Source organism: Lasiosphaeria miniovina (assembly GCF_030549165.1).
Source record: "Lasiosphaeria miniovina strain SMH2392-1A chromosome Unknown B0T26scaffold_6, whole genome shotgun sequence".
Lineage (NCBI taxonomy): Eukaryota > Fungi > Ascomycota > Sordariomycetes > Sordariales > Lasiosphaeriaceae > Lasiosphaeria > Lasiosphaeria miniovina.
The window spans coordinates 612-27,599 of record NW_026848225.1 but is presented as its reverse complement, the minus strand read 5'-3'; the positions used below and the strand labels follow the sequence as shown (position 1 = coordinate 27,599).

The 26,988-nt window shown below is 55.1% G+C and overlaps 11 protein-coding genes across 11 annotated transcripts; 6 read left to right on the top strand and 5 right to left on the bottom strand.

Moving 5' to 3' along the window:
* The first annotated feature begins 3,807 nt into the window (after window positions 1–3,807).
* Window positions 3,808–4,555, top strand: B0T26DRAFT_387838 (uncharacterized protein). Its single transcript, XM_060434746.1, has one exon. It carries the CDS (start codon window positions 4,037–4,039, stop codon window positions 4,445–4,447), a length of 411 nt encoding a protein of 136 aa, XP_060292256.1. The 5' UTR covers window positions 3,808–4,036; the 3' UTR covers window positions 4,448–4,555.
* Window positions 4,556–5,635: 1,080 nt separating this feature from the next.
* On the top strand, window positions 5,636–9,065 carry B0T26DRAFT_387808 (uncharacterized protein). The gene is made up of 4 exons (XM_060434745.1): window positions 5,636–7,041; window positions 7,104–7,314; window positions 7,373–8,610; window positions 8,701–9,065. Exons 1-4 carry the CDS (start codon window positions 5,836–5,838, stop codon window positions 8,887–8,889), a joined length of 2,844 nt encoding a protein of 947 aa, XP_060292255.1. The 5' UTR covers window positions 5,636–5,835; the 3' UTR covers window positions 8,890–9,065.
* A 301-nt stretch (window positions 9,066–9,366) lies between these two features.
* On the bottom strand, window positions 9,367–10,706 carry B0T26DRAFT_859320 (mitochondrial carrier domain-containing protein; the record flags this gene model as incomplete). The annotated part of the gene is made up of 2 exons (XM_060447727.1): window positions 9,694–10,706; window positions 9,367–9,645 (listed from the first exon to the last, which is right to left on the bottom strand). Exons 1-2 carry the CDS (start codon window positions 10,282–10,284, stop codon window positions 9,367–9,369), a joined length of 870 nt encoding a protein of 289 aa, XP_060292254.1. The 5' UTR covers window positions 10,285–10,706.
* A 746-nt stretch (window positions 10,707–11,452) lies between these two features.
* B0T26DRAFT_742564 (uncharacterized protein) lies at window positions 11,453–13,707 on the top strand (the record flags this gene model as incomplete). The annotated part of the gene is made up of 3 exons (XM_060444137.1): window positions 11,453–11,582; window positions 11,672–13,341; window positions 13,510–13,707. The coding sequence occupies 3 exons, from the start codon at window positions 11,453–11,455 to the stop codon at window positions 13,705–13,707; spliced, it is 1,998 nt and encodes a 665-aa protein (XP_060292253.1).
* A 311-nt stretch (window positions 13,708–14,018) lies between these two features.
* Window positions 14,019–16,063, bottom strand: B0T26DRAFT_719921 (uncharacterized protein). The gene is made up of 3 exons (XM_060442450.1): window positions 15,921–16,063; window positions 14,952–15,852; window positions 14,019–14,873 (listed from the first exon to the last, which is right to left on the bottom strand). The coding sequence occupies exons 1-3, from the start codon at window positions 15,927–15,929 to the stop codon at window positions 14,461–14,463; spliced, it is 1,323 nt and encodes a 440-aa protein (XP_060292252.1). The 5' UTR covers window positions 15,930–16,063; the 3' UTR covers window positions 14,019–14,460.
* A 745-nt stretch (window positions 16,064–16,808) lies between these two features.
* On the top strand, window positions 16,809–19,868 carry B0T26DRAFT_387684 (WD40 repeat-like protein). The gene is made up of 4 exons (XM_060434744.1): window positions 16,809–17,753; window positions 17,809–18,186; window positions 18,239–18,287; window positions 18,338–19,868. Exons 1-4 carry the CDS (start codon window positions 17,063–17,065, stop codon window positions 19,704–19,706), a joined length of 2,487 nt encoding a protein of 828 aa, XP_060292251.1. The 5' UTR covers window positions 16,809–17,062; the 3' UTR covers window positions 19,707–19,868.
* An 851-nt stretch (window positions 19,869–20,719) lies between these two features.
* B0T26DRAFT_651966 (uncharacterized protein) lies at window positions 20,720–21,702 on the bottom strand (the record flags this gene model as incomplete). Its single annotated transcript, XM_060438323.1, has 2 exons — window positions 20,720–21,425; window positions 21,503–21,702. 2 exons carry the CDS (start codon window positions 21,700–21,702, stop codon window positions 20,720–20,722), a joined length of 906 nt encoding a protein of 301 aa, XP_060292250.1.
* Window positions 21,703–22,146: 444 nt separating this feature from the next.
* B0T26DRAFT_719908 (uncharacterized protein) lies at window positions 22,147–23,640 on the top strand. Its single transcript, XM_060442449.1, has one exon. The coding sequence runs from the start codon at window positions 22,163–22,165 to the stop codon at window positions 23,213–23,215; it is 1,053 nt and encodes a 350-aa protein (XP_060292249.1). The 5' UTR covers window positions 22,147–22,162; the 3' UTR covers window positions 23,216–23,640.
* A 719-nt stretch (window positions 23,641–24,359) lies between these two features.
* On the top strand, window positions 24,360–24,586 carry B0T26DRAFT_719906 (uncharacterized protein; the record flags this gene model as incomplete). Its single annotated transcript, XM_060442448.1, has 1 exon — window positions 24,360–24,586. A coding segment is annotated over one exon (227 nt), but the record flags the coding sequence as incomplete, so codon positions are not given.
* Window positions 24,587–25,026: 440 nt separating this feature from the next.
* On the bottom strand, window positions 25,027–25,535 carry B0T26DRAFT_719905 (uncharacterized protein). Its single transcript, XM_060442447.1, has one exon. It carries the CDS (start codon window positions 25,410–25,412, stop codon window positions 25,068–25,070), a length of 345 nt encoding a protein of 114 aa, XP_060292247.1. The 5' UTR covers window positions 25,413–25,535; the 3' UTR covers window positions 25,027–25,067.
* A 158-nt stretch (window positions 25,536–25,693) lies between these two features.
* B0T26DRAFT_652720 (uncharacterized protein) lies at window positions 25,694–26,173 on the bottom strand (the record flags this gene model as incomplete). The annotated part of the gene is made up of 1 exon (XM_060438392.1): window positions 25,694–26,173. The coding sequence occupies one exon, from the start codon at window positions 26,171–26,173 to the stop codon at window positions 25,694–25,696; it is 480 nt and encodes a 159-aa protein (XP_060292246.1).
* Window positions 26,174–26,988: the final 815 nt, after the last annotated feature.

Genomic DNA, 26,988 nt, shown 5'->3' with positions numbered 1-26,988 from the left:
ATTTCCGTGACAGCGGTATATTCCATATCATTTTAGTTAGGAAATTATATCTGATGTTAACATGCTGCCATACACCTGCGCCCGATGCCCGTTTCATTATTTTAGTATTATGCGTAGCCAGTCAGCCACTATGCCATTGTGTGTGCGCCACTGTTTACGGGATCAATAAAGTCCGTGGCCCGTTGAGTAGCTGGCGTACGTACTTGGTCCTTAGTGGGTAGTAGTTAACCCACGCCCGTGACTACTAATCTCTTCTCCCTCTTTCCATGGCGTATGAAGTTATGCTTGTATTTATTTTTCTTCCAGCTGCCAGTCTTGGGCCGTTCAAACTGGGGATTATATATATTTTCATGTTCTTTACTGGGGTACCGTAGGAGATACTTGAGATGGGCATCAATCAATATCGTGACAATCTCGTAGCTATATTTTATTCTAGTATTTAGTCTTTCGCCGTTTTGAACGAAAGAGAAATAAACTGAGGGGAGTGGGGAGTAGGCAGGCAAGGTTGTATCACCTCATAACACGCCGGCTTCGGTTTTTTACTCCTCAGCAGACGCCCACTAGCTGACAAGCTGATAGTGGAAGATGTACTCGCGCGTCACGCAGTATCAGCACCGCTCGGTCCTGAGGCGGCGTTCCCGTGTGAAAACAACCTGGCGCCGCGGCTGTGAAGGGCAGAAGAAGAACCACCGCCCCCCGTTGACCTGCATCGGTGTCTCGCAGCGGCGCTCCAACTGAGCGCACCTCTGCACCTCTGGCTGCCCGAGTGTTGTCCTCTGGCAGAGGGTGCAGATGAAGGCATTGGTGATTCTGCGACACACGGTCTCCTTTTCACGCGTGGTGGTAGGAGATGATGATGATGTTGTTGTTGCTGTCTGTGGGTCTGGTAGTGGGAACAAGGAGAAATTGGCCAGAGGAGTTTATCAGGGGTTGGAGGTGGTGGGAGAATGGGGGCTGTATGAGGTCTCGAGATATATTTGGTTGACCTATGAGATTTGGTAGGTTTGGTTTCCGCCTGAGCCTTCCGCAATCTGGCTTTCTCAGCTACAGTATCGGAGATGGTAACTATTGGAGGTTACGGCAAGATTTAAAGGTGAAGATGTATTGTGCCCGTTTAGTTCAATCTCTAAATGTTTACTGCTTCTTAAATTGCGGTAGATCTGAAAAGTTGTTCTGAGAGACAGCAGAAGCTTTTCTTGGCCAGTTTATTTACCATAATCCGTATTCTTCCCAGGCAAGCCAAGAACCATGGAGGGATTGGACTTGGGGAATTGACCAGTCCCTTTTTATTTGGAGACTGACGTACATCTGATCCAAGACCTATCAGCGTTGGAAGTCTGTAAGAAGTGCCTGAAACCACAAGGGAGCTTCACGGCTATTTTAGCACAACAGCAGCTACTTTCTGGAAGACTCGTCTTGTCACTTTGCGTGGGCTCGAAAATTGGTTGAACAAAGCTCCTTCTCTGAGTACCGTATGTACCTGAACAAAAGCATAGTTAAGGTAAGTTTGTTGTTTGCTTGGGCGTGCCTTTGAAAAAGAAAACTCTCTGAAGACCAATAGCCTATAAGCTTTTGAATTTTTGGTCATATAAACCCCTGAAGAATCTCTTAATGTAAGAATCTGCATCTCGAGTGAAGATGCTATATGTTATTTATTTGGCGATCGAGCGACGATCTAGAAACAGACAAAGAAAACCCCCAAGAGGAAGCACAGTCAAAGAAAATTAACATCGACAAAGACTGAATGCCCCGAGGCATCTCTATATCACCGGATACACATCATTCTTCAGACACATTTAACAAAATGTGCAACCTCATCTACGCCCTCTTTTCGGAGTGTAGCCCAAAATCTACCAAAACACACACGCCTGCCCGCTGGTGACGGGCCTACCAGAGGACCACGCCAGCAACTACATCAATCGGCCAAAACTCTTACCAGACACGGAGAACAAGGCCCCCGTGAGAAGTCTCGGGTGCCCAAACGCGAGGTATGCTTCAAGGCCGGTGGCTAGCATGTGTGGTGACTGCAAGAAACGGGAGGCTTCTGGCGTAAGTAAACCCTTGTCCTCTGAAAGTTCCAGAACATCTTGCCTGACGACGGTCGCCGAGAGTAAAGAAGAATGAGCCGTAGGTGTGAGAGAGAATGGTCACTAAGCTGAGGTGACGGTGAGACGAGAGTCACCGGGTTCTATTGTCAGCTAGAGTTCTTTCCAGTAGTAGCGTATTTCTGAATGAAATTGTCTTCATTGTTTGCTTCATGTTTTGTATCCCATATACTATTTCATTTTCGAGTTCCAGTTCTCTGGCATGCCTAGGTAGTTTGAGGCAGGAAGACTCGAAAATGATGTATAAAAAACTGTGTGTTTATTGCATCTTGAACAGCCTGTGACAGTATCCTCACATTTGTCACCGTGTGAAAGTCTTATGCGAACGGCCTGGGCACTGAGAAATGTTGCCAGAGCTGTTGCCGGTGCTTTCAAGCCTTTCCCCGCCGCCCTCCTTGCACAGCTCGACCTTTTCATCTTGAATGTGCGATGAACCGGTCCGCTAGATTTCTGCGAACACGTCACACAGTGCCGGCACCTTCCATTCTTTCTTCTCTCATCTCAACACCGCACTCCAGGTCCACGCGTGCGACCCCGGGCACCCGGTTTCATTTCCGTCTTCTGTTCGCTCACCACAATGTTTTCCTCGAGTACGTGGTTTCGGTCTGCGAAGACGCGCCCTCGAGTCACCTTCATTTCTCTCCCGGCGTTTTGCTGCGCCGAATATGCCTGCTAACTCGACGGCCAGGTCGCACTTCGCGGAACTTGACCATGCAGTCGATCGAGGAGATGGAGGGCATCCTCGGGGATGTGACCAGTCAGTGGGACCCTAAAAATGACCTGCAAGGTCACCGCCGTACGACTCGCACGCTGAAATTAGGTATAGGAGGGACCGACTTCCCCATGGTTAGGCCTCGCCGTACCACATCGGACAGAGGCGTTCCTGGGGGCTACCCACAACCTCCTCCATTCCGTGAGTCTTGCGATGCCGAGGCGACCCCGAAGCAAGCACGAATGTAGTGATGCTAATAAATTCAAGCAGGCCACAACTGGTCCAGTCCCAATCGACGGTCAGCGCGCGGTGCTGTCGATCCGAGACGAGTCAATCGCGCAGCCCCTGGTTACCCGGCGCCGCCGGTGGGATCAAGACCCAGACCTGACATCCCCCCCATGGCAACCTCGGCGCCTCCTGTGCCGCGCATCTGCCCCCGTGTCGAGTACCAGGAACGACGACGAAATGTCTCCGAGGCATCGGTATATGCAGAGGGCCGAGGTGAATAAGGGCCCCCTTAGCCCGAGGAGAAAGCGATATTCCTGGGCTAACAGACAACCTATAGGCAGAATAATTCCGAGACTCGACACCCCAGCCTCACAATTTGGATATGTGTCAATGATGAACCCGTACGAGGCGGCTGTGGCGACGAGTAAGGAGACATAGGAACAAACTGGCCAGAAAGAGACAAGGAGGGGCTAACAACAAGCAAAGACATGAACCCCAGAATCGAGAAACCGCAGAGAAACCCGCAGAACATGTCACAGAACAATTTGCAAACCAATCCGCAGGTCAACTCCGCGATCAAGATGCCGCAGGACAAGCTGCAGGACAATACTCATACCAGCAGTCCCGAGGAGCTCCCAGCCTTTGACCCTACAGTCATGTCTCCAGACCAGGCGGCGGTCGCACTAGCGGATCGACGACGGCTGACTATCTTCGTTGACCGAGGCATTGAGAGCCCCGACAACCTCGCCGACCAGGTGGCGGCATTTGCCATCTCGCCGCCGCCGTTCGGCGGCTCGAGAGAGAAGGGAGAGGACACGACCCAAGGTACAAAGGAGAGAGAGAAATAGGCACAACGGCATGGCATGCCAAAACTTGAGAGTCCTTGATTCTTGTGGGCCCTGGGGCATCATTCGAGTGCGAGACTCTGCATTACCGAGTCTAATGCACCACGAATCTTTGCGCTGAACCGCGAGGGCTGTACATAACAGGAATGAAGAACGAGCGGAAATTCAGTGCTGAGAGAAAAAAGAAGGGAGGAACTTGGGAAGCTGGTTGCCGTGCCGCGGGTGGTTGCAGCGAAGCGACGAGAGTCTTTGGACCGAACGTCGAGAAGATGAACATTGACAGGATCGGCCAGACTTTGATCCCGCGCCTGATATTCCATGAAATGATGCACTCGGTGTGCTACGGCCTCAATGACCACGATACGGACGGCATGGGAATGGCGGGCTGGCAGTACTGCATGAAGCTGAAGAAGGGCGCGGGCGCGACTGGCGCCGAGTCGCTGGCGTACTTTAGACTGTGGGCGGCGGCTTCACCATGCACCGCAGCTGGGACAACACAAGGGCCCTCCCACTGGGAACAATATGTATTGTATGCACAATGTCAAGCAAGGAATTGAAACGGGAATGGACGGAATAAGATGCACGACTCGGGGGCGGTAATAACCTATGCACCCAGAGAGTTGGGTTGTTGGTCGTCGACCTGGCCGTGAACTTGAAGTGTCGTTGTCGTTCTGCCGAGACATTGAACTTCGGCTAAACTTCCATGTCTAGAGTCTAAGATCCTGAGCCCAGTCCCCTGGCGGCGCCATGACTTGCATCTATTGAGCGAGGGGTATCTGTATCCGGAGGTTGGCAGGGGTCCACCACCTGCCTCCCCGCTGTCCTGTCCAATGAGTCTCCCCAGGGCCCCATTCCAGAGGTGGGGCAGCCGGTAGCTCCCCACTTTATCTTGGGGAAGGCCCCAGGTGGGCAAGCTAACGGCCTGCAGCTGCTGGGTGCCAACCTAACTCAGCCAGCCGATGCGATCCTAGGGCTTTGTAGGCGGTTCTAGAGTGGCACGCACTGGCTGGCGTCTCCCCATCCATCCATCTATCCATCCCTTAATGCTTGGGGATGAAGTCAACCTCAACCTCGTACCCGATCTCTCTTGACTCGAGCCAGCACCCAGAATCCGGACCTCCTGCCGTGTGCGAAGAGGGCATTTAGCTCTCAAACTGTTTCAGTCTCACTCGCAGCGACATTGAAATACCTCGACTGGTCAAGCGAAACGCGATACATAGATAGCTCTGCGAAACGCCCCCTCCCCCGCTGCGCGCGAGACGGCGCCAATTCTGTCGAGTACCTCCACTGCGCATGATAACCGTCTACTGCACTCCGTCCGCGACATGGCCAAGAAAGCGCGCCAGAGGATAAGCTATGGTGCGTCTTCTTTTTTCAAGTCCTCGGGCTTTCTGTCTTTTTTTTTGTGCCTGTCCCCTATCAGAGCCCCTTTTCCTGTCTCGGCCATGTAGTCGTGTAACCCATCACCCGCATGTTTTATTGCTTTCTTGCCGTCGCTCCTGTGATATCAACAGAAGGCGCTTAGAACCGGACTACATACCTTAAATGTTCGCTGCCTCCGTATTGTCAACATGGTTGAGCCTCCAGCTGATGCGCCTACGCCCTGTGTTAGTTCTCGAGCTCCCCAACTCCTCGCCAGGCGGCCACCGGCTTGGCGTCAATGGCTTAGCCGTCGACCGCGACAACGCCGTCCTGTGAGCTGCCCCAGAAGCCCCCAATTACGATCTCGAGCTTGGCACTACGCTGCTTGCGCAACATGTAGCTCGGGAATCGCTCTTTGTGCTCCTGGGCTGGCCTCTTGCTGACCGACTGCCACAGCTACTCAGGCGGTCGTGATGGCGTCATCTGCGCCTGGAACCTGAACCACGAACTCGTCGCCTCCCCCGCCGGAAGCCACTCCGCTGCCGTTGACGCGCCGGCCCACACGAATGGCAGGCCGAGGCACATGACACGGTTCCGCGCCCAGACACAGGCGCATACTCACTGGATCAACGACATTGTTCTCGCCCAGCATCACAATGCCGTCGTATCGGCTTCGTCCGACCTACTCATCAAGCTATGGCGGCCACTTGCTCATAACGCGCAGGAGCCTGCCACCATTGGCCAGCACGCCGACTACGTCAAGTGCGTTGCGACACCCAACCAGTCCACCAACTGGGTCGCCTCGGGCGGCCTTGACCGCAAGATTTATCTGTGGGACCTGGCGGGGGGTGGCCAGACGCTCCAGATTGACGTCAGCGGCGAGGAGGTGACAGAGAAGGGCAGCGTCTATGCCCTTGGTGTCAACGCCGGCATTTTGGCCAGTGGCGGTCCCGAGAGTATTGTCCGGCTGTGGGATCCCAAGACGGGCAAGCGTATCACCAAATTCGTCGGCCACACGGACAACATCCGCGCCATCCTGGTGAATGACTCGGGCGACATGGTCATGACGGCGAGCTCGGACCAGACGGTCAAAGTCTGGAGCGTCACAGCCGGCCGGTGCATGCACACGTTGACCATGCATAACGACAGCGTGTGGTCCCTCTTCTCGGACGATCCCGAACTCGGCATCTTCTACAGCAGCGACCGCTCCGGCCTGGTGGTGAAGACGGACGTTCGAGGAACTCTGGGGGAGATGGATGATGGTCTATCCTTGGCGGTTGCCCAGGAGAATGACGGCGTCAGCAAAGTGGTGGCCTGCGGCGACAGCATGTGGACGGCAACTGCGCGCTCGTCCATCAACCGATGGGCCAACATTGACACGCTTGCGGATATCCAGCTGCCCGAAGTCTTCAGGCAGCACCGTGCCTCTATCGCGACGACCCGGAGCAGGGAGAGCTCAATCCCATCTCTTCCAGTCCCCTCACCTCCGCTAAACGGGTCTGCAAAGAAGACAATCCCAGCGAAATCCATATTACGGATATCAAACACAGCTACTTTCCCGCCCATTAGCAGCCGGGAAGGGGATGAATCATCCATAAAGACGCACGTGCGAAAGGGGTCAGAAATCTTGGTGGAACCAGCAGCCAGCGAGGTGGAACCGGTACATGGCCTACCCGAGGAAACCATTGAAGGCCAATTCGGACTCGTAAAGCACCGCCTACTGAACGACAGGAGGCGGGTTTTGACGTTGGATACGGCTGGTGATGTGTTGTTGTGGGATTTGATTCAGGTGAGAGAGACGTCACATAGGGCCTCTCGTCCACCTCTGGCCTGCCTGCTAACCCTGCTTAGTGTCAACCGATCAAGAGTTTTGGGAAGAGACACCTGGAAGATGTAGTGCCAGATGTTAACACCCTTGAGGCAGTTGCTCCTTGGTGCTCGATAGACACTAGCTCTGGAAACTTGACAGTTGTGTTGGAACCTTTCAACTGCTTCGACGCCGAGATGTACGCTGATGAGTTGATATTGGATGAGCCGGTCGAGTTTAGGGAAGACCAGAGGAGTAATTCGTCACCAGTGCCCGCCCTATCCATCCTCGGTATTGCTAACAAAGCTTCTAGTAAACCTTGGAAAGTGGGTTCTTCGATATCTCTTTGCGAATCTTATTGACGAGGAGATACGGCGCGACGAGGCGCATAGGTGGAAACTCAACGAAGCGGTGGAGAACAGACTGGTAACTGGCCGGGGAAACCCGCCACTGGCGATATCGATACCGCCGTCAGATGGTTGGGCCGCGTTAGACTCGGATGGTCCGACGCCACGAGCCAACGGATCACAATACCCACCTGTCACGCCCGGGTTTGCTATAGGATTGGCTACGCCCGGCTCGCCGCTGCCCCCTATACTCGACTCGCTCACGACTCCGCTTGACAAGCGGTTATCCCAGGTCAGCCGGCCATCGGTCGAGAGGGAAGACTACTTTTCGGACGCGATCCACGCGCCTGACGCAAATCAGACAGCAAAGCCGAATCAGACTCCGGCGAGCGAAGTTCCTCCTCCGACAGAAGAAAAGGCAGCCAAGACACCTGGCGAGACCAGCAAGGACAAGGAGAAGGAGAAGGAAAAAGAGAAAGAAAAGGATAAGGATGCAAAGGACAAGGACGGGAATGGTAAAGGCGCGCCGTTTGGGATGAAGAAATTCCGCATGGGAATGCCCTCTTTTGGCGGTAAAAAGATTGGCCGTTCAGCGTCGACCGCAGCCGCAGAAAAACCTGCCGTGGTTGATGAGAAAGCCGAAGAGTCCGAGTCTTCATCCAACCACGAGAAGGAGTTTGAGGATAACTTCTTGGGCGTGGTCCAAAAGATTCACAGCGAATATGAGAAGCAGCTGGCCGAGAACCCCGAGAACATGGTCGAGACCAGGATCTGCCCGAGCCTGCCCAACGATACCCCCGTGCTTAAGCTGCCGACGGGAACCAAGGTGATTCTCCAAGAGGAGACGTCAGGCGGGTCTGCGGAGTTGTACCGCGGGACCGTGGCGACTGTCGGGGCCGACGCCGACATCATTGAGCAGAGAGGCCCACAGTGGTTGAGCGAGGTCTTGCTTCTCAACGCCATCCCGCCCAAGGACCCGATCAAAGTGTCGTTTGTGTTGCACCCTTGGCAGGACAAACTGCCCAGCATTACGGCGGCTGATGGGAATAACCGCCTTAATGCTAATCGCATGCTACGCGTCAAGAAGATCTTGGCTTACGTGGCCGAACGCATCGACCCGCCTGCCGAGAGCGAAGATGGTGACGCTGCGGGCTCGGATGCCCTGAAGCCCGAGGAGTATCTAGAGCTATATTGCAACGAGCAGGTGAGTTTTGGTCCAAGTGTTGACACCCAGCTCTCACCACCTCTAGGCCCCCAAGCCCCCAGCCATGGAACTAATGTTTTGATTTCGCAGTTGCTACCCATCACAATGAGCCTAGCAACCCTGCGGGCACACGTGTGGAAAGGCGGAAACGACATTGTGCTCCACTACAAGGCGAATGGCAGGAAGCATATTCCAATGCCTGTCGAAGACCCTGTCGAAGAGGCTAGCAAGCCTGAGTCGATGAGAGTCGTGGGACAAGTAGTGACGGCAGCAGCTTGAGTGTCAGAAGAATTCCAAAGCCATTGCACCTGTGCGTTTGTGTGCGCGCATATGTGCTGCCGTGCTGATAGCGGCATTGTATGCATATTCAGTGGGTATTATCATATATACATTGTCTATTCTAGATGATAGTGTACATAACTCTAGTCTATATGAGCCTCTGGTTATGGGCCAGAGAAAACGCCGTGGGAAGGGAGCCAAGCGCCGCCGGATATGTATTCGATAACTGTCGGGTGCGTTTATGATGGAGGAGGTTGTAACTGTATTGTACATACAAGCGAAGCGCCGAGCGTCGTCGTTCCCGTTAAAGTCGGCTAGATATTAGGCGTCCGCGTGTAGCGGCATTCGCGGACTAGACTCCCGCCTCCGTATTAAACCGGGTGTTGATAACTCGGTGTTCATGAGGAGTGTCGATCCATCTATCTCCCTGCGTGAAAAGTGAAGGCGAGTGGCGATAGAGAAAAGGGGGTGTCAGGGTCATATAGACCGCCTCCTGGGCTCCAGTGTGTTGACAGCCCACTGGTAGCTCCCGAGGAAGATTGCGCCGCCGATGCTGATCCACATGACGCGGGGCCCAATGCCGGCGAAGAAGGGGCGCACGCCGTGGTCGCGCACGATGGTGCGCACAATGGTGGCGAGGCTCTCGCGTTGCGCGCTCAGCATGACGCGCGTCTTGAGCACATCGAGCGGCGTCGTCACGCCCGCCGCCACGGCTCCCGCCAGACTGCCGTACAGCGCCGACTCGGCCGCGCCCACCTCCTCGCGTCCACCGCCGCCGCCGCCTCCGTGCCGCGACACGTAGACGTCGCCCAGTAGCCCGCGCCCCGTCCGCTCGCGCCGCTCCCTCCCCCACGCCTTGAGCGCCTCCCACAGTGGGAACTGCAGCACCGTGAACGGCACCTCGCGCATCACCGTGATGCCCCAGCCGCGGTACAGCTCGCGCCACACGCCGGCCAGGCCCGCCGGCGTCGCGCGCAGCGTCAGGATGGCCCGCAGCGCGGCGCCCGACGACCCGCCGTGCTGGCCGGCCTGGGCGCGCTGCTTGACCACCTCTGTGGGCACACGCACGGCGCACGCGGCCACCTCGCCCAGCGACGCCGCGAGCATGTGGCCGACGACGGGCGACACAGTGGGCGACGGCCCCAGCACGGCCGCCTTGGTCGCCTCGTACGTGTAGAAGAAGAAGGCCGCCCCCGGCGCGCTCCCCACCACCGCCGACCCCAGCCCCCGGTAGATGCCGCGGAACCCGCCCGCCGCGAAGAAGCCCTGCGACGACTGCAGCCGCGTCTTGAGTGTGTCGAGCGGGAACAGCGAGAGGTCGACCGTCGTGCCGGCCAGCGCGCCGGCGACCAGCGCGGTCTGGAACGCCGGCGGTGGCGCGTGGGTTTGTGCCATTTCTCTTCTTGATTTTTTTTAATTGGGGGAGGGGGGCGGGCGGGTCGAAACAAAAAAATGAGGTACTGCCGCGATTGGGTTTGGGGATCGGTCGTTGAACGTGCGTGGGGCGCACGGTACCTTGGGCAAGTCTGGCTGCAGATCCGGGTTCGGTAGGTTGGGTGGGGTTGAGTTCGGCTTCAAGAAGTTCGGTTTCGCGGCTTGTCACGGTTGTGAGAGCGTGTAATTATTTACTGGGGAACAGCCCAGCAGCTGAGATGAGTGAAATGCTACTACCCGCTCAGGGAACTCCCGTCCCTGCCTGTTGAGAGCCTGAGATCAGCTAATGTTGGAACGGTCTGCTAGGCAGGAGCAAAATTAGGTGCTGAGCCGTTTTTTTCAAGGCTTCCCGAGCACTGTTACGTGCTCTGCATCTCCGCTAGGAAACGGCAGACGTGACAATGGTGCATGGACTCTATTCCATTGGGTCAGAAACTTAAATTTTAGGCTGAGATTTCAGGGCTCACTGCCTTGTCTGACCCCTGTAACTTTACGATAAGCTAAGGCAGCACCCCTGACTGAACCCATCTAGGGATATGCGAGGGAGGCTCTTGAAGTCATTGAACGGGCTGGTTCACAGGACTTGATATACCCCAAGGGCCACAGTAACTTCACCTATAAGTCCTCTTCAGTGGTATAATAGCACCATGCGCTCGTGTTCACTTCAGGTACATGCCTAAGGTAAACCGTGACGTTTATGCTCTCTGTTTTCTTATTATCCGATATTCAATTTCAAACAGATCTTAGAATTCCTTATACAAAGAGATCGATTTATAAAGAGCACTAGCCTTTCCCATTTCAAATGATTAATTTATTTATAGCTTTAATGCCTAGATACCTAAGCACCCAATAAAACGGTTTATGTTCAAAAGCGTAACCGATGCCTGTCTTCGGTTCACTTGTGCCATCACTAGCAGGTACAGCGCAGTACATACTACCTTAATGCTCCGTAATAAATCCCCACCACCTCATTGGCTCCTTCCCTCCTCGGCAGCTAAGGTACCTTACTTTAGCTTACCTCTCGTTAAATCTCGTCGCAAGTCCAGACCGCGTCTTTTCCACCTGATGCGGCTCCGACGTCGCTCCCATACAACCCGCCATAGCCATCTCGAGCGCATGCTTCAATTGAATGACCACAATTCCAGCCGTCCTGCACCGCTCCGCGCGGGCCATCACTCTCGATGAGTTCCTCGACGCACTGCGGGCGACATGCACGCCGCGCTTCCAACACATCCGCGAGCAGGTTCCACGACCAGTCGGTATGTATTTGTATTTGCATTGCATTGGCCCCCCGGCCATCTGACGCGCCCGCCCTGACGTCTTACTCTCTCTACCTCTCTGCGACCAGCTCTTGCCATTAGCGGTGGGGTCGACTCCATGGCCTTGGCCCACCTCTGCGCTACCGTCCAGAAGGAAAAAGCAAAGATTGGCGGCGTCATGATCTCGGACAACCCCCTCAGCAGCTTCCGGGCCTTCGTCGTCGACCACGGCTTGCGCGAGGGCAGCTCGCAAGAGGCCAGGAGCGTCGCCGGCGCCATCGCAAAGCACACTCATCCCGTCAAACCCCACCTACTGAGACTTCGCTGGGACGAAGTCATCCCCAGTGACGTCCACCCTAGCACCCTGCCCAACGTCGAGACTCTGGCTCGCCGCCTCCGCTATCGCCGCCTTGGGACTGTGGCCCATAAGTGGTTAATGACGTCCATTTTCACTGCCCACCACGAGGACGACCAGTACGAGACGGTGATGATGAGGTTGCTATTGGGTCACGGTTACCGCGGACTTCAAGGCATGCGCCGCGCTACCGACATTCCCGAGTGCCATGACTTGCACCTGGTTAACCGAAGCGGCTTCGTCGACGACCAATTACAGAAGAACCCTTTTCATAACAACATACCCACCAGCACGCAGAGGAAGGGGATAAGGAGGGAAATGCGCGAAGAAGCCGATCACGCCGCCCTGACTCGCGAGATGGCAGTGAGCATACGGCCTCTGGACGACCACTTGGCATTTCTCGACGCATACTACGGCGGGGCAGGCGGGAGTAAGCGCGCCCCTCCTCTGGCGCCCTTGGACATGGAGGATGGCGGCATCTCCATTTTCCGGCCCCTGCTGCACTTTAGCAAAGACCGGCTCATCGCGACCTGCGTTGAGAACGGCATACCCTGGTTCGAGGACCCGACTAATGCGGACCAGACCATGACCATAAGAAATTCCGTCAGGCACATGGTCAAGCACCACGAGCTACCCACAGCTCTGCAGAAGCCGGCCCTCCTTGACTTGTCGGCTCGGTGTCGAGCCAGGGTGGCCGCCGAGGAGGCCGAGACAAGGCGCATGTTCAAGCTCGTCGTCATGCATAACTTCGAGACTGCTACCGGCACTGTCTTGGTGGAGCTGCCGCAGTTCTCGCTTCCAACTGTGCCGGCGAGATGCTCAAGTCCCGTAGCCCGCCGCCAAAAGCGGCTGGACCGCTATCGCCTTGTTGCGGCTCGTATGATCCGGAAGCTTCTTGCCATGGTCACGCCCGAACAAGATATCACCCAGGAAGCCCAGTTGGGCCATCTGGTCTCGATGCTCTTTCCATCACTGACAGGAGAGGACGCTCTCAAAACTGTCGAGCCAAAGCCCTATGTCATCTGCGGTGTACAATTCACTCCACTACTAGGGACACAGCCGCTTCGCTGGATGCTGGCACGAGCGCCCTACGTTTCCAACGTGCCGCGGCCGCGGTTGGTACGAGCGTGGATGCCGCTTCCCGAGGGCTGGGAAGAGCCGGCGGAGTTCTACAAACGGGCCAAATGGCACGAATGGGAACTTTACGATGGTCGCTACTGGGTCCGCACCAAGAATAGTTTCCCCGTAAAGATAATCGTCGCACCGTTTGAAGCAGAGCACCAGAAACCTTTCCGAGAATCTCTGGCCGACGACAATGTCAGGGACAGGTTGTCCCGGCTGCTCAAGGTGCACGCCCCGAGCAAGGTCCGATACACGCTGCCGGCCATCTACGCACAAGCAGACGTCAGTGCGCTCATAAAGGGTGACGGGGATAGTTTCTGGCCGCCCCATCTGTGGTATCCCAAGGCTCCCGATGCCGAGCGTGCAGAAGATGCCGTGTGGCGAGAGGAGCTCAGCCGGATCCGCATGGGGCGCTATAACTGGATGAAAAACTTTGTTACCGACGAAAAGTTGCATCTCATTGCGCTTCCCACCCTAGGGGTTCAGTTACCGGGGGTTGAGGACTGGCTGACGTGGGAGTTCAGGTACCGCAAAGTCGACGTCAGTCCGCTACGGCTGGACTGGCGTCGGAGAAGCAGCCACGGCGGACATGGTCCGCGCGGCCGAACAGCAAGGCGGAGGCGGCAGTATTTGCGGCCGTTCCCTTAGGTGGTTCATCGCGGTGCTCTCCAATTCCACTCTGCGAATTAGTGTGTGAGCAATAACAGCCATTGCAGCCATACTGACTATCTGTTCTCGCAAGCTGCTTCCGGTGGGCGGGTATTATCTTGACAAAACCATAGCCATATTCAGTGGCGAATATGTATTATAATGGTTCATGGCTCGTGTACTGTCCGTATTCTAACTATGTGTACGCCGTCTTACTTGGCATTAGAATGCCTGACTGATAAGGAGCGGTCTCATAAAATGTGTAGCTATGGGGTTAATCTATGCAAATTGTTCTAATTGCAAATGTAGAGACTCTCCTCGTCTGACTGTGACGCTGCCCTTCGCACTTATTGAGTGAGGTAAGTCATAACCGTCTATTCAGTTTGTAGTAACAATAGGGAGATAAATCTAATGCCCGCTACTGTCACGGATATGTACCGACTTTGCCGGCCGGGCAGTACTGCTCGCCTCGCACGGAGCCGAAGCAAGTCACGTCTTATAAGAGCTAGTATAGAGACAAGAGACGAGAGACGGAAGAGAAGCAACAAATGCTCTTAGTCTAGAGAGAGAGTCGCGATAGCACTTGCTCTTCCGCGTTATAACTTACTCACACTATCTTGAGCCGGGTGGCGGTGATATTATCTCACGGGGTGGCGCTTTGGGAGCAGAACGCCATAGCGGATATAGAAGTGAGCGAACACGAAGCCCGACCGCCTAGTGGTAAACGAAGCGTATGCATTCTCGCTATGTGAATTACACTTTGATCGCCGCCGGGGTCGTGATCTTCTCCTGAAGTCCGTAATCCCTCGCCACGTCCGACCACCGCCCATTACGCATGGGGTCTAGCTCCCGGAGCTTCTGCAGCCAAACCGCTAGGTCGGCGCGCTCGCTAGTGTCGGGTTGCCGCTCCTCCAGCTGGCACAGCATTATCGTGTAGTCGAGAAGCGCCTCGTATATAAGCTTGATGTTATTATAGTCCTCCAGCAGCTCCTTAATGCCCTCTATCTCGCGGCTCATGTACGTGATACGCTCCTTGAGGTTGAACGTGGGAACGATAGTGGCGCGCCCTACAAAGCTCACCAGGTTGAGCATTAGAAACTGGTGGTAGTACCACAGCGACTGGTCCTCCGGGCCGACATTAAGGGCTTCGTTTATCATCCCGAGCTCTATAGACGGGTCAGCTTTTCACGATGCGGATGATGGGCCGGAGCATGAGTAGATAACCGAGACGCGCAAGGGCTTACCTTTATCCAGGAATGCTTTCCGATCCTCGTCGTCAGCTCCTCGCTCGTCCAACATGCGCGGAATTAGCTTGCTCCGGCCGTGCCAGGCGGAGAAGTTGGACAAGTCCGTTTCAATCATCTGGGTCGTGTACTCAAACTCGGACTCAACCCTGCTGATGCCGCCGAGAGTCGGCCCCTCAAGCTGATCTACTACGTGCCGCCGGTAGCCCCAGGCGTGGAAATTGCGCCGGTCCTTGAAAAGCATCTTAGACACGAGCCCCAGCTCCTCCTCCCAGATGCGACGTGCGGCAGCCCGCTGCAACCGGCCTATGGCCTCCTGCAGGACCCACGAGCGATGGCTCCATATCCAGTAGCACTTGGGCGCCTCGAGCAGCAAGGGAATTGTGAAACGGAGCTCCGAGACGAGAATGTCAAGGTCCTGCTGCTGCCGCTGCTGCTCATTCTCGGTGGACTCTTCTCCGTGTTCTTTAATCGGAGATGCGCTGTCGCGGCTGTCAGCTGTTGTACCAGTCCTCCCAACTGTCGGGACCTCGTGGAATGGCTGGATCGCGGCCGAAAAGGATGGGGATAAATTGGCGGAGGGAGGTGCTGTATTGGGTGACGGTGAAGAACTCTGTGACACCCTCGAGGGCGCAGATCCATGCGATGGTTTTGACAATAAGCCAGAGATTAGGGAGCGCCTGCGGACGTTCCATATTGTGTAGTATTCGGGGTTGAGCCGCAGGAGCCGCGTCGTCAGCTGGAAGACGTCGGGCGAGTAATCTCCCTGAGCGTGATGGGAGCGCACTTGGTTCTCGAGGTCTCGGTACTTCTCGATTCTATCGAGCTCGAGCTTTCTCTGATCGGCAGTCTGGGCCTGGGCACGCGATGTTCGAGCTATGCCGTGTTGCGATCCGCCGTACTGAGGTCCTTTCTATCAGTCAACATCCCATCAATCAGCCTTTGCCCGCAGGCCAGTGCGCATCTTACATCGGCCATGTCTGTTGATTATGTCCGTCCGGCTGGGTGGGTGAAGATGCAATGTGTTGCTGCGATATTGCGGGAGCTTGTAAGTCGTGATTCGCGGTTCCTTGCGTGACGTCGGGAGGCTGCCGCCATTTCAGGGAGCCGGGTCGATCTTGGCTGACCTAGATCGCTCTTGGCTTGGCGTGTCAGCTCTTAACTGTTGTGGGGCCTGTCCGTAAGGCTTATCGCGGCCTTGGCGCCTCACCGCTGCCCCCACACACAGCTCCGGCTGGGCAGGTACTGTACTACGTTCGGAGTACGGATACACAACCACTACGTATTTTCCCCCATTCCGGCCATTCATTGCTGCTAGTTAGACGCAAGGTTCCCCTGAAAGCTCTCAAGCCTCAAGGGAGGCCAGATACGCAGTACATAATTTACGCGACTTGCACCCCAGGCGGACAACCCTAAACTCTAACATCAGAGGGTCGAACCTTCCCACGGATCTCATCAACTTCTTCTCAGCATGGACACCAATTGCGGTAAGTACCTCCAATTCTGGACCACGAGACTAAGGTACCTCACTTCAAAGAAGGTGCCTACCTCACCGAGAGTAATCTATGCAGACATTGGAGGAGGCAGAGGGAAATCAATCATGGAGGGTTACTCCTTCTCTTGCATCCCTCGTCGCTTTGGCATCGGAGCATCTCCAATGTCTAAAGTGGTCTCCTAAAACGCCGCTCCTCACCTCTGTTCCGTTTCCTACATGTCTTTCGTAAAATATCAATACACCATCGCAACAGGTATCGACATTTCCATAAACTTATCTGCTCCAGGCTTCGGGCCCCAGGCCGCTAGAATAGAGCCGCCCCGCCTCCAAGAGACGGCGGGCTTCGTCTTGACGTCGACACTCGACAAGCTCCCGCCAGGTTCGCGCCTGCGTGAGGCCGGCAGATCCGAGCGTCTCTCGTTATCCAACCTCTCTCGTTATCCAGCCTCTCTCGTCTCAGCACGGTCAGGTGCTGCTGTGGGCAATTCGGCGTCGTCGACTCGGTCGGTGACCCGGCCGGCTCTTCTTTCATTTACCTCCCCAGATCAGTCGCATCTCTCGTGCCTTTGGCCCGCCTTGTGCGAGCAACCAGGCAGCCTAGCCCGCAGCCGCACACATGGGCACCTACGGGGCCGAAGGTGCTGCGTCACCGGAGTGGGAGCTTAGTCGGCAGCTTCGACGCCAGCGCCAGGCTTTCAGTTCCCCTGCCTGTCTCAGCCCGGCCGATTCGGGATACGGATCGGCTTTTTCGTCTCCGAAGACACCACAAGGACTTGACAATCCCGACAGACAGACTCTGGGTGGGCTGTGGATGCTTGGCGATGGGAACCTGTCGGACCTCGACGACCCTTTCACCAACAGCGAAGATGAGAAGCCAGCGGCAGCGAGACCGGAACTCGTTACCCAGGCAGCCGAGATCGGACTGGCACAAGGTACAGGAGAGCGCCCAAAACATTCTACACTGCCAACGCGGTCTTTCCGCTCCCGCCCGGCTCTACCTGCGTCATTTCATTCAGACTCTGGGGCAGCTGGGCTCCCGCGGCAAGGCTCTGACAGAGGGTTAGTCCGAGGGACAGGATCCTTGCGTCTCCCCGACCGCTTTATCCCGACGAGGACGCACTCTGCAAACACCGCCGAAAAGTTCAGAACTGGAAAGGCACCACATGAACTGACTCCATCTGAGAAGCTTCTACGGCACAATGGTGCAACTGAAGATGCGTTTTGCTACCGCCGGAGGGCCGTGACACCCATGGCATGCGACTTCCGCTCCCGCTCGCACTCGGATACAACAGAGAGCCAGCGCCAAGGTTAGTGAAGTCTTGTCGCCTAAACATTCGTTGATGCTGACGGAATGTGATATAGTAGGTAGTGTTCTAAGCCTTCTAGACCAAAACGGTAAGACCGGTTTAGACAGACAGGCCAGCAACGGGACCATCTGGGCCGTTGGTGGTGTTATCCCTGGAGGTGCAGCTGTTAACAACGGCCGAGGTCAGCTGGTCCGGAGTGGGACCAATGCCAGGCTCTTCCGTACCTCGTTTCCCAATGCGAAGCCACAGGCCGAGGAAGAAAGGGAAAAGCACGAGTCCAGGCTTGCTGCTGCCCTCGGCCTCGACCGGGTAAAACGTATCCTTGAAGTGAATATAACTCACAAGCAGGATCACACATTTGGAAACAAGCACGGGGATGTCGCTCCTACACAGTGGAATGGAACCGAATGGGTCAAGAATGGACCGTTGCCTAGTAAGTCCTGACAAGTCGACGGAGATGGGAGATACTTAACTACTGGTACTAGGGCCTTTGAAACCCCAAGAAAACAGGTTGCTGCCGATAGCTCCATTCAAGTAGGTGGGCCTCTGCTCTGCTCTCGTTGGGGAAGTCTAACTCGTGCTAGGGTCCTCGATGCTCCGAATCTTCGTGACGACTTCTACTGCTCCATACTGGCGTACTCGATTACCTGTCGGACATTGGCTGTTGGCCTGGGAGACCTCCTTTACGGATGGTCTGAATCTAGGGGAGTGCAACTTCTCAATGCCGGCACCCAAGAGGATTGCCATTTGACGAGCGTCGCATTTTCATCTTCCGAGGGGCGCAAAAGTATTTTGGCCTTCGGAAGATCCAACAAGACGTTGGGGTTGATGTCACTGAATGACGATGCAGAACCGGCAAGTTCTCGTTCTGGCCCCATGCCGCGATTCGAAGTTCTCCAGCCCGCACCGGTCGCCTGTCTGAGCTGGAAGCCTACTTGTACCATCCGGCCGTCAAAGAGCAGTATCCATCCTGGCCATCTTGTAAAAACTGAGGATCTTTTGGTCGGAGATGAGACCGGTCACGTATACTACTACGCCGTGGAGTGGCCCGAGAGATGGGAAGTGGAACGACACAACTGGGCAGGGCAGATGACGCTTCTTGCGAGGATTACAATCCATGCTCAGCAGATTTGCGGACTTTCTTGGTCGCCAAATGGCGCGCTCTTTGCTACAGGGGGAAACGACAATCAGTGCTGTCTATTCGAGACTGGCAAGGCCATCGTAGCTCACTCACAAGCGCACGATAGCAGCCCAGGGAGGGACGACATTGACAACCCGACCCGATCCCCAAGCCGTGAGACCAGCGAGGCGTCCACGGCTGATACTGAAATTCGGGTTCAGAACTCCCGGACAGCTCCCACCATTGTCAAGCATCTCAGATCCGGCGATGAGAAATATCGATGGCTGCACGGAGCTGCAGTCAAGGCAATTGCCTTTTGCCCCTGGCAAGATGGTCTGGTGGCCACTGGGGGCGGCTCAAACGACAAGTGCATTCATTTCTTTCACACCACGTCAGGTGCCGCTCTCGCAACGATCTCGGTTTCGGCTCAAGTGACAAGCCTCATCTGGTCGACAACTAGACGAGAAATCGCGGCCACTTTCGGCTACGCCCAACCAGAACACCCAGTTCGAATCGCGGTATTCTCCTGGCCAGACTGCCGACAAGTTGCGGCTATCCCCTGGATGGGCGAACACCGAGCACTGTATGCGATCCCATATCCTGGGGGGCCTAAAAATGCCCGCTCCCCGAAAATTGGCAACAGAGCACGAAGCTACAGCCGCCCCGCGATGGAAGGCTGCATTATGGTTGCGTCGAGCGATAAGAGCGTCAAGTTCCACGAGGTATGGGCAGCGGACAAGAAGGCTATTGCTGGAGGGGTCGGCATGCTTGGTGGCAGCGACATCCTAGAGAGTCTAGAAGGCATTGACAAGGAAGGCGACGTGATTCGGTAATGCGGCGGAGTAGAGGGAGAGAGGCTTGACGAGAGCCCGAGGACCTGAGCTGACTATTCATGGTGTCACACATTGCTTTGATGCCAAAGGCCGCGAGACTGCGCAGTAGAGACCGAGGGAGGTTACTGACTGTAGGTACTCGTCTTAGGCCGGGGTGTATGGCTAGAATGAAGGGCGTGAATAAAGACAACGAGATTGCACATCGGCTCAGAGCCAGGAAACCGACTCTTCGTGGCATGGGCTTCCCACATGCGACTGCTACAAGGACACTAGTTATTTTACAGATATAACCCCCCCCCGGCTTCCCTTACGAGCGACTGATGTATGGCTGCTAGCGAAGTTGATTTGATGTGTTTTGGTATTAAAAGCGTTGATGTAGGTACTAGGATCAAATTGCTCGATCAAGACTGGAAGCTAGAAAGTGAACCTTTTCAATGCATATCGAGATGTAATTCGAATATGATAGCCAAACGTCCCGGCTTGGGTCTAGAGGATAAGGTGATGCGGTGAAATAACAGTCCCCAAAATAACAGTCCCCAAACACAGAACCAGACGTAGAGTAAGTATAGTCATTCAACATAAGATACATGCCGCTTCCCAATCCCAACTTCGGAAACCTATTAGATGTAAAACAAGCCAGTCTTCCAAGGTAGCAGAGCCAAGAAAACCAACCTCTGCGTGTACGGCGGAAACGAGCGATACCAAGCTCTCTTAGTCTGCTCTTATTCCCCGTAAAACGTGATGAACTTTCCCTCAAGACAGAAAAATGAGGAGTCATATAACCAAAGTCTGGGAATTCCTCTTCATGGCGTTTACCCTTCTAGTTCTCGTTCTTCTGCAGCCACAAGCAGGGCGAGACTGCGAGACACAGTGTGGTGTGGCTCCTCTCTGTCGAGTGAACATAAATGCAGTACTTCTCCAGTTCGGAGGCAGAGAAAGAAAGCAGGTGGAATCGAGAGCTTGGTGATCGCACCGTCCCAAGAGCGGAGGACGCGTGTCTCCACGGAGGGGATTCACTTCAAAACAGCAATTAGCAGCACTAGGATGATGATGAGCACGACGATGGCAACCATCTGGCGCGACTCGGAGGCACCGCGGGCGATGCGGCCGACCTGGCGACGGGCCCGGTCCAGCGTGCTCTGGTGGCGGTCGACGACGCGCTCGCTCTCGTCGAGCATCATGACGTGGTTGTCGAGCTCGTCGCCAATCTGCATGCTCAGCTCGCGCTGCCGCCCGATGCTCGCGCCCAGCGCGTCCAGCTGCGCGTCCTGCTCCGCCAGAATCTGCTGGTGGTATGCGTGAACCTGCACGTTGGACATGGCGCTGCCGTCCTCGCCCGCCTCGATGCGGTCCCGGTAGCCCGCCGTGTCCGCCCCCGCCGCCGGGTCGTCCCGGTACCGGAACAGCGCGTCGCGGCCGCCGTCCGACGGTAATGGCGGCAGCTGGGATTCCAGGTCGCGCGGCGCGGCGTCGGAGAAGCGCACGGTTTTGGTGGCCCCGCTGGCTGTCTTCTTGTGGCCGCGCGTCGACTGCGCGTGCGCAAAGTCGCCAGCGAGCAGCGGGTCGTTGGGGGATGTGAGCGTGTCGGATATGCTGTCGGCGTCGTCGCCGCCGCCGGCGGAGCCGGCTGCAGGGGAAGCGAAGCCGTGGAACTGCGCCGTCAGGTCGGCGAATTGCCTCTTCAGAGAGCTGAGCGTGTCGTCGAGACGGGCCGCCTTGCTGTGGAGATGGATGCAACGAGTGAGCGCGGGGCCAAGAGGGAAATCATGGGAGAGGAAGACAGGGAGGAGGCATACACTTCATCGCCCCCCGGCGCCCGCAGCCGTGCCAGTTCATCTTCTAGTCCTTGTAGCCCGTCGCGGAACTGGTCGAGCGATCGCGAGATGTGGCCGTCCTGTGAGTCGCTCGCTAAGCCCAGTGTCTTGGCCCGCTGTCGTTCGAGGAGCGAAAGCTTGAGGTGGTCTGCGAGGAGGAGGAGGGCGTTTGGGCTGGACATGATGATGATGCGTGGGATGTGAATGTCTGTCGCACCGACGAGCGAGTGCGTCCTGTCCAGGTCTGTGTCGTTCTGCCCGAGGTTGCCAGAGGTCGCGCAGCGGCGGAAGCCCGGCAACCACCAAGGCGTGCGTGTACCACGGCACGGATTGCAGAGCGGAAAGAAGAAGAACTAGAGAGTCTTTTCAATCGCAGCGCAGGACAAAGAAGGCTTGGTGCTGGTGTTGGTTGGCTGTTTCGGGATGAGAGTCGTCAGTTCGTTAGATGGCGTTCTACGAGGTTGTGCTGCCCTGCATTGCGTACAGCGTGACTGACGCCTCAAGTTGGCACCCCTGCGTGGCCCGAGGGCCCCAACTGAGCTGAACCCGGATTACATAAGGACAGTGCGTGGAGAATTGCACGCCACTGGAGACTTTAGGTACCACTCCTCCTATATGTTAGTGCACCTATTCCGTACAAAAATGGTACAAAACTGCATCCCCGCTCCCATTGAATTGACCGCCTTTCTTGTAGAGGGGAGGCTGGCCCCTCAAAGTCCACTTCGGTTATCATTGAGAACAAGTTCAGGGCCGGAAGAGACGGGCAGGATGGCGGATGACGGCGGAGCGCTCAATGGAGGGAACGAAGGACCCCGTGATGGGAGACAAGGCAAGACAAGGGCGCCAGCCACGACGGCCACTGCCCATCATTGGGTGAATGACACCAACAGCGACAACGACAATGACAACGGCAACGACAATGGTAATGATAATGGCTTGGAACCAGGCGCCGAGACGGACGGCATCCCGGCGACTTTCCCCAAGAAGCGGCGAGGACGCCCACCGGGGCGGCCCAACATGACGGTGCGCGAGGCCGACTACGACTCAAACCCCCTGGTGCAGGCTTGGAACGCGGCCAAGTCGGAGCGGACCATGGCCGTCGTGCCCGTCATGGTGCGCGACGCCCTGACCGAGAGCTCTCTAGTCCACGACACGCAGCGCGCTGTCTTCTGCCTGCCCAGTCGCGAGTCCATCTACTTTGTCCAAAACTGGATAACTGCCCGTCACATCGCGTCGCAGCGCCCCAGCTACGTCAACGGCCTGCTGATCCACTCCCGCGGTAGCGACGCACCCGTCTCTTGCTCCCAGTGCGCCGAGCGCCGTAACAAGCACGCCCTAGGCCCATTCCTAACCTGCCGGACCCTGCCCGGATATTACCACAGCAGTTGCTCCAACTGCAAGTGGTTTGACAACACCTCCGTCTGCTCTCTTTATACTGGACCAAAGCCAAACAGGAAGCGAAAGGCCAAGGAGTCTGCTGCTGCGTCTGGCAACGATGCCGCGGCAGACGCTGCCATTTCCATTGATGCGCAGGACCGAGACGACCAGCCACCGTCTCCTCGACAGCAGGAGCATGGGACACATGACCCGAACATGAACCACGATATCCAAAACAGCCAAGATGGCCACGACGACGTTGGCGTCCAAATTGAACACTCAGACGCGCACTTTGTCTTGCATCATGAGGAATTCTAAGCATCCTCTGCAAGCTTGATCATGGGGCAACAAGTTATAACCCGCTCAATTAGTTGTATCAGATGTTGAAAAGAGGGACCAAGTTGCAGCACATTTGTCAATACACGGCAAACTTGCTTTGCAAGGAGTATTTTTTTTATCACTGCGTGGAGCGATGCAGTTGATGTTTAAGCCTCGAGTTGTCGGGCGTTATAAAGTTTGTGACAGTTCTAGCAAAGAAACTATCATACATACCACTGGTTTATATCGAAATCCAGGCTAGTCATGGTGGCGATTCGTTAATATTAGAGAGGCGAATCCTGATTGCGAGGCGTTGCGAAGCCTGTTGCGTGGGAATGCTGACACCGTGCCATCAGTTGCAGTGTTTTAGTCGAGGAGCAGCGTCTCGGGTCCAAATCGTGTCCACCAGACCTTTGTAGTGTAGGCATCGACAGCTACGCGTTAGCCGAGGAATAGCCGTCATCAGAGGTGATGTCCACTCCGCCTGTGCGCCAGCCCAAGCTGGCATACAGTTGGAACAACGCGCTAGTCAGCCACAGATGTGACGGTGGAGGCGCAAGCAGCCACATGTGGCGGTGAAGGCGCAGGGGCGCAGGGGCGCAGGGCCACCGAACCTAAATAAGTGGCCGTAGACTTCCACCTTCCTTCTTAGATCTACATAGACATCAACAATCAACACTTGAACCACCAGTTTTCGGCGTACAGCTACGCCCTGTTGCTTCCAGTACCGATACCTGGTGATTCCAACACATACTTACCTCCACGATGCACCAAATCGAAGCCATTGACCACTCAAACGCGGTAAATGCTTCAGGATTTCGTAACGGAGTAAATTTGTAAGTGCAGGCAGGTGCGCCTGATCAAGGTGGTCACAATGAAGGTACTGAAGAGAGTGAGCAATGACTGGTATTGGTAAGAGACTTCAACCTGGCCCTCGCAAAGGAAGGGGCGAGGGCCACTGCTTATATGCATAACAGAGTGCAGGGCGGGCCATTGACAAAGGAGTGAGGTCTTGGTCTTGGCCCGCTCGGTACGCGTGTGAGTTGGTCTTGTGTGTGGGTTGGGGATTTTTTCCTTACATGTAAGAGAAGGTAGGTACGCCTGATCAAGGTGGTCACAATGCAGGCAAGAAGGTAGGGGAGCAATGACTTGTATTGGTGTAAGACTTCAACCTGGCCCTCGCAAAGGAAGATGGGCGAGGGCCATTGTTTATATACCTGCTCAGGGGTTCGGCCCGGGCATCAGTCTGCGGTCGTGGCGCCACGGCGTAGCGTATGCCAGCTGGCAGTGTTCTAGCCAGTTGGTGACAAGTGGTGGGCGCGCACCCTGTGCGCACAGTTGGTGTTTGGGGTGTCCTTTTCCTTACATTACATTTCATATATTGAGCGCCAACGACAGCTAGTCGTAACTCATGATTCATCAGCAACAGCCATCATAAACTAACCTCAAAAAAGCGGGAATCGCCGTAGCCATCGTATCTCCCGCTGCCCTTAGTATAGTTTATGATGCGGCTCAAATTTGCCATATCTGGTGCAGCCTGGATAATAGAGTAGACGTCGGAAAGACTAGACGCTTCGAGGAGGTTGTTGTGTCGATTAGGCAAGATATTGTCATTATCGAGCTAGCGATATATGGGGTGAAACTCATCAATGGCATCTGATTATCCCCAGTTAGTATCACGGGTATACCTAGGTTTGATCTGTTGATCTCTTAACTTCGAAGCGACAATAAAAGATTGCCACTCTCTTCACCTGCTCCAAGGTGAATCCTGGTGCGCCATTAAGATGTCCGAGGTGGAATGGACATGGAGGCCGGTGCTGCGGTTTGCCTTCCACTTGACCACGTCGCCAATTCACTTCAGTGCAAGTCCTAAGATGCCCTTCCACTCATCGCTGACGACATCAAAAACGGGGGAGATAAGCTCAAACCCAAATCGTGCCTGGAATGCCGAGAGATCCAACTCGGAGCCAGATGTTAACTCACTGATGGTAGCATCAGTGGTGATGTTCCAGATATCATAGTTGGGGCCACTGCCTTGAGTTGAGCTTGGGATATAGACGCGGGAAAGCATGCCGACGTCTTGGAGTGCATTGGCCACAAGCGAAAGCTGACCCTCCAGCCGTAAAGGGAGAGCAGTGGATGATGAAGCCCTTGCCAAGGCGATACCCTCAATCTCGAGGCCAATTGAGAAAGGCATGGTGGTGGTTGGGCGTTTTTAGAGTGTTTTTAATTGAGCCGTTGGGTGAGATAGGAACGGCCGAGGTAAAATTTTGTAGAGAACCGGGAAAGATTCCAGAATCGACAGATTTTTTTTTGTCTTGAGGTTGCTGCACTCGAATTAGAGGTGGCTCTTGTCAACTGGAGGGGCTCCTGCCATCTGGAGACAGGTTACTACTTACTGAAAGGGAACATCGCCCGAAGGGGGAAAAAGCGTCTTGCTATCTTGACAAGAACAGAGTCGCAGTTGCCAATTGTTGGCTAGTCTTCCGAGCTGCCCACCAGCTCCATCCCATCAAAGAGATCGAGCCAATCATCAAGCCGGTCTGCCATAAATAGCTCTAACTCCCAAGGCTCTGGGGATATCTTGGTCATGTCACCATCCCAGACATACATGTCGACCTCGATTGTTTCTTCTTCTTTGTCGTCTTCCGAGTCTTTGATGATCGAAGCGGTAACTGGCATTGCCTTATAGACTTCTTCAAAATCGTCCAGCTTCCGGCGCTGTGAGGTTGTTTCTAGGAGAAGAACATATCTGTCGATAGATGAATTTTCATCCTTGATAGCCGCAGGGTAGTCACAATCGTGCAACGCACACCGCTTGTAGCCTGAAACCGTGGCTTTGCGCAGCATTCCCTTGATAGCATCCACCTGAGTGGCTTCTCCGGTCAACGCCCATGCCAGAAGGGGCAGGGCGCGCAGCGTACCATAGACGAAAAGTGGCTTCGGCGACGTCGACATCTTGAGATTGTGTGGAGGATGTTGGTCTGAGAGACGTGATCCCCTAGGTTTATGAGGAAGGTCGTAAGTGTTTGGGAGTGGGTAGAGACTAAGCTGGTGCTGGGGGCACTTTCTGAGTATTTATATGCTGGCGCGGTGGAAGCCTAAGCCACTAAAAGCTCCCACCCAATTGCTCCCACCTGATTTCTTGTTGAGGTTTTGGCTTTATTGAAAAGATCACACTGGACGAAAATAACGACTTGGTGGCTAAAATGGCTGAAGGCTGAAACCTAAATGAAAGAGACCACCAAAAGAAAGGGCTCACTGCCTTTAACCCACTTTTTATATTCCGAATAAGTTTGAATCGACTTGAATCGACTCGAGTATAAATACGTCCAGCCCGTCCCGCACGCAATATCCCCGCTTATTCAGCATGATACTAATGATTTCAGCATTATCTCACCGTCCGCACACCTTTCCGCCCAATCCCAGTTCCACAGACAACATTCATATCCATATCAAAAGCAAGCGGTAAGTGACGTGTGTATTACAAACCACTCGACTGTTAGGGTCGTCTGTCTGTAAGGGAGCACGGGCTCTACAGGATGCTGGGGTTGGTAATTATGAAGATAGAACAAAGGGGCAAGTATTACAAACTGTGACGGCGGTCAACAGCATCTAGGAAGAAGAGTCGCTAGTATGGCTATATATTACAAACCACTCGACTGTTAGGGTCGTCTGTCTGTAAGGGAGCACGGGCTCCACAGAATGCTGGGGTTGGTAATTATAAAGATAGAACAAAGGGCAAGCTCCTATCGCACGGGTAATACAGTCAA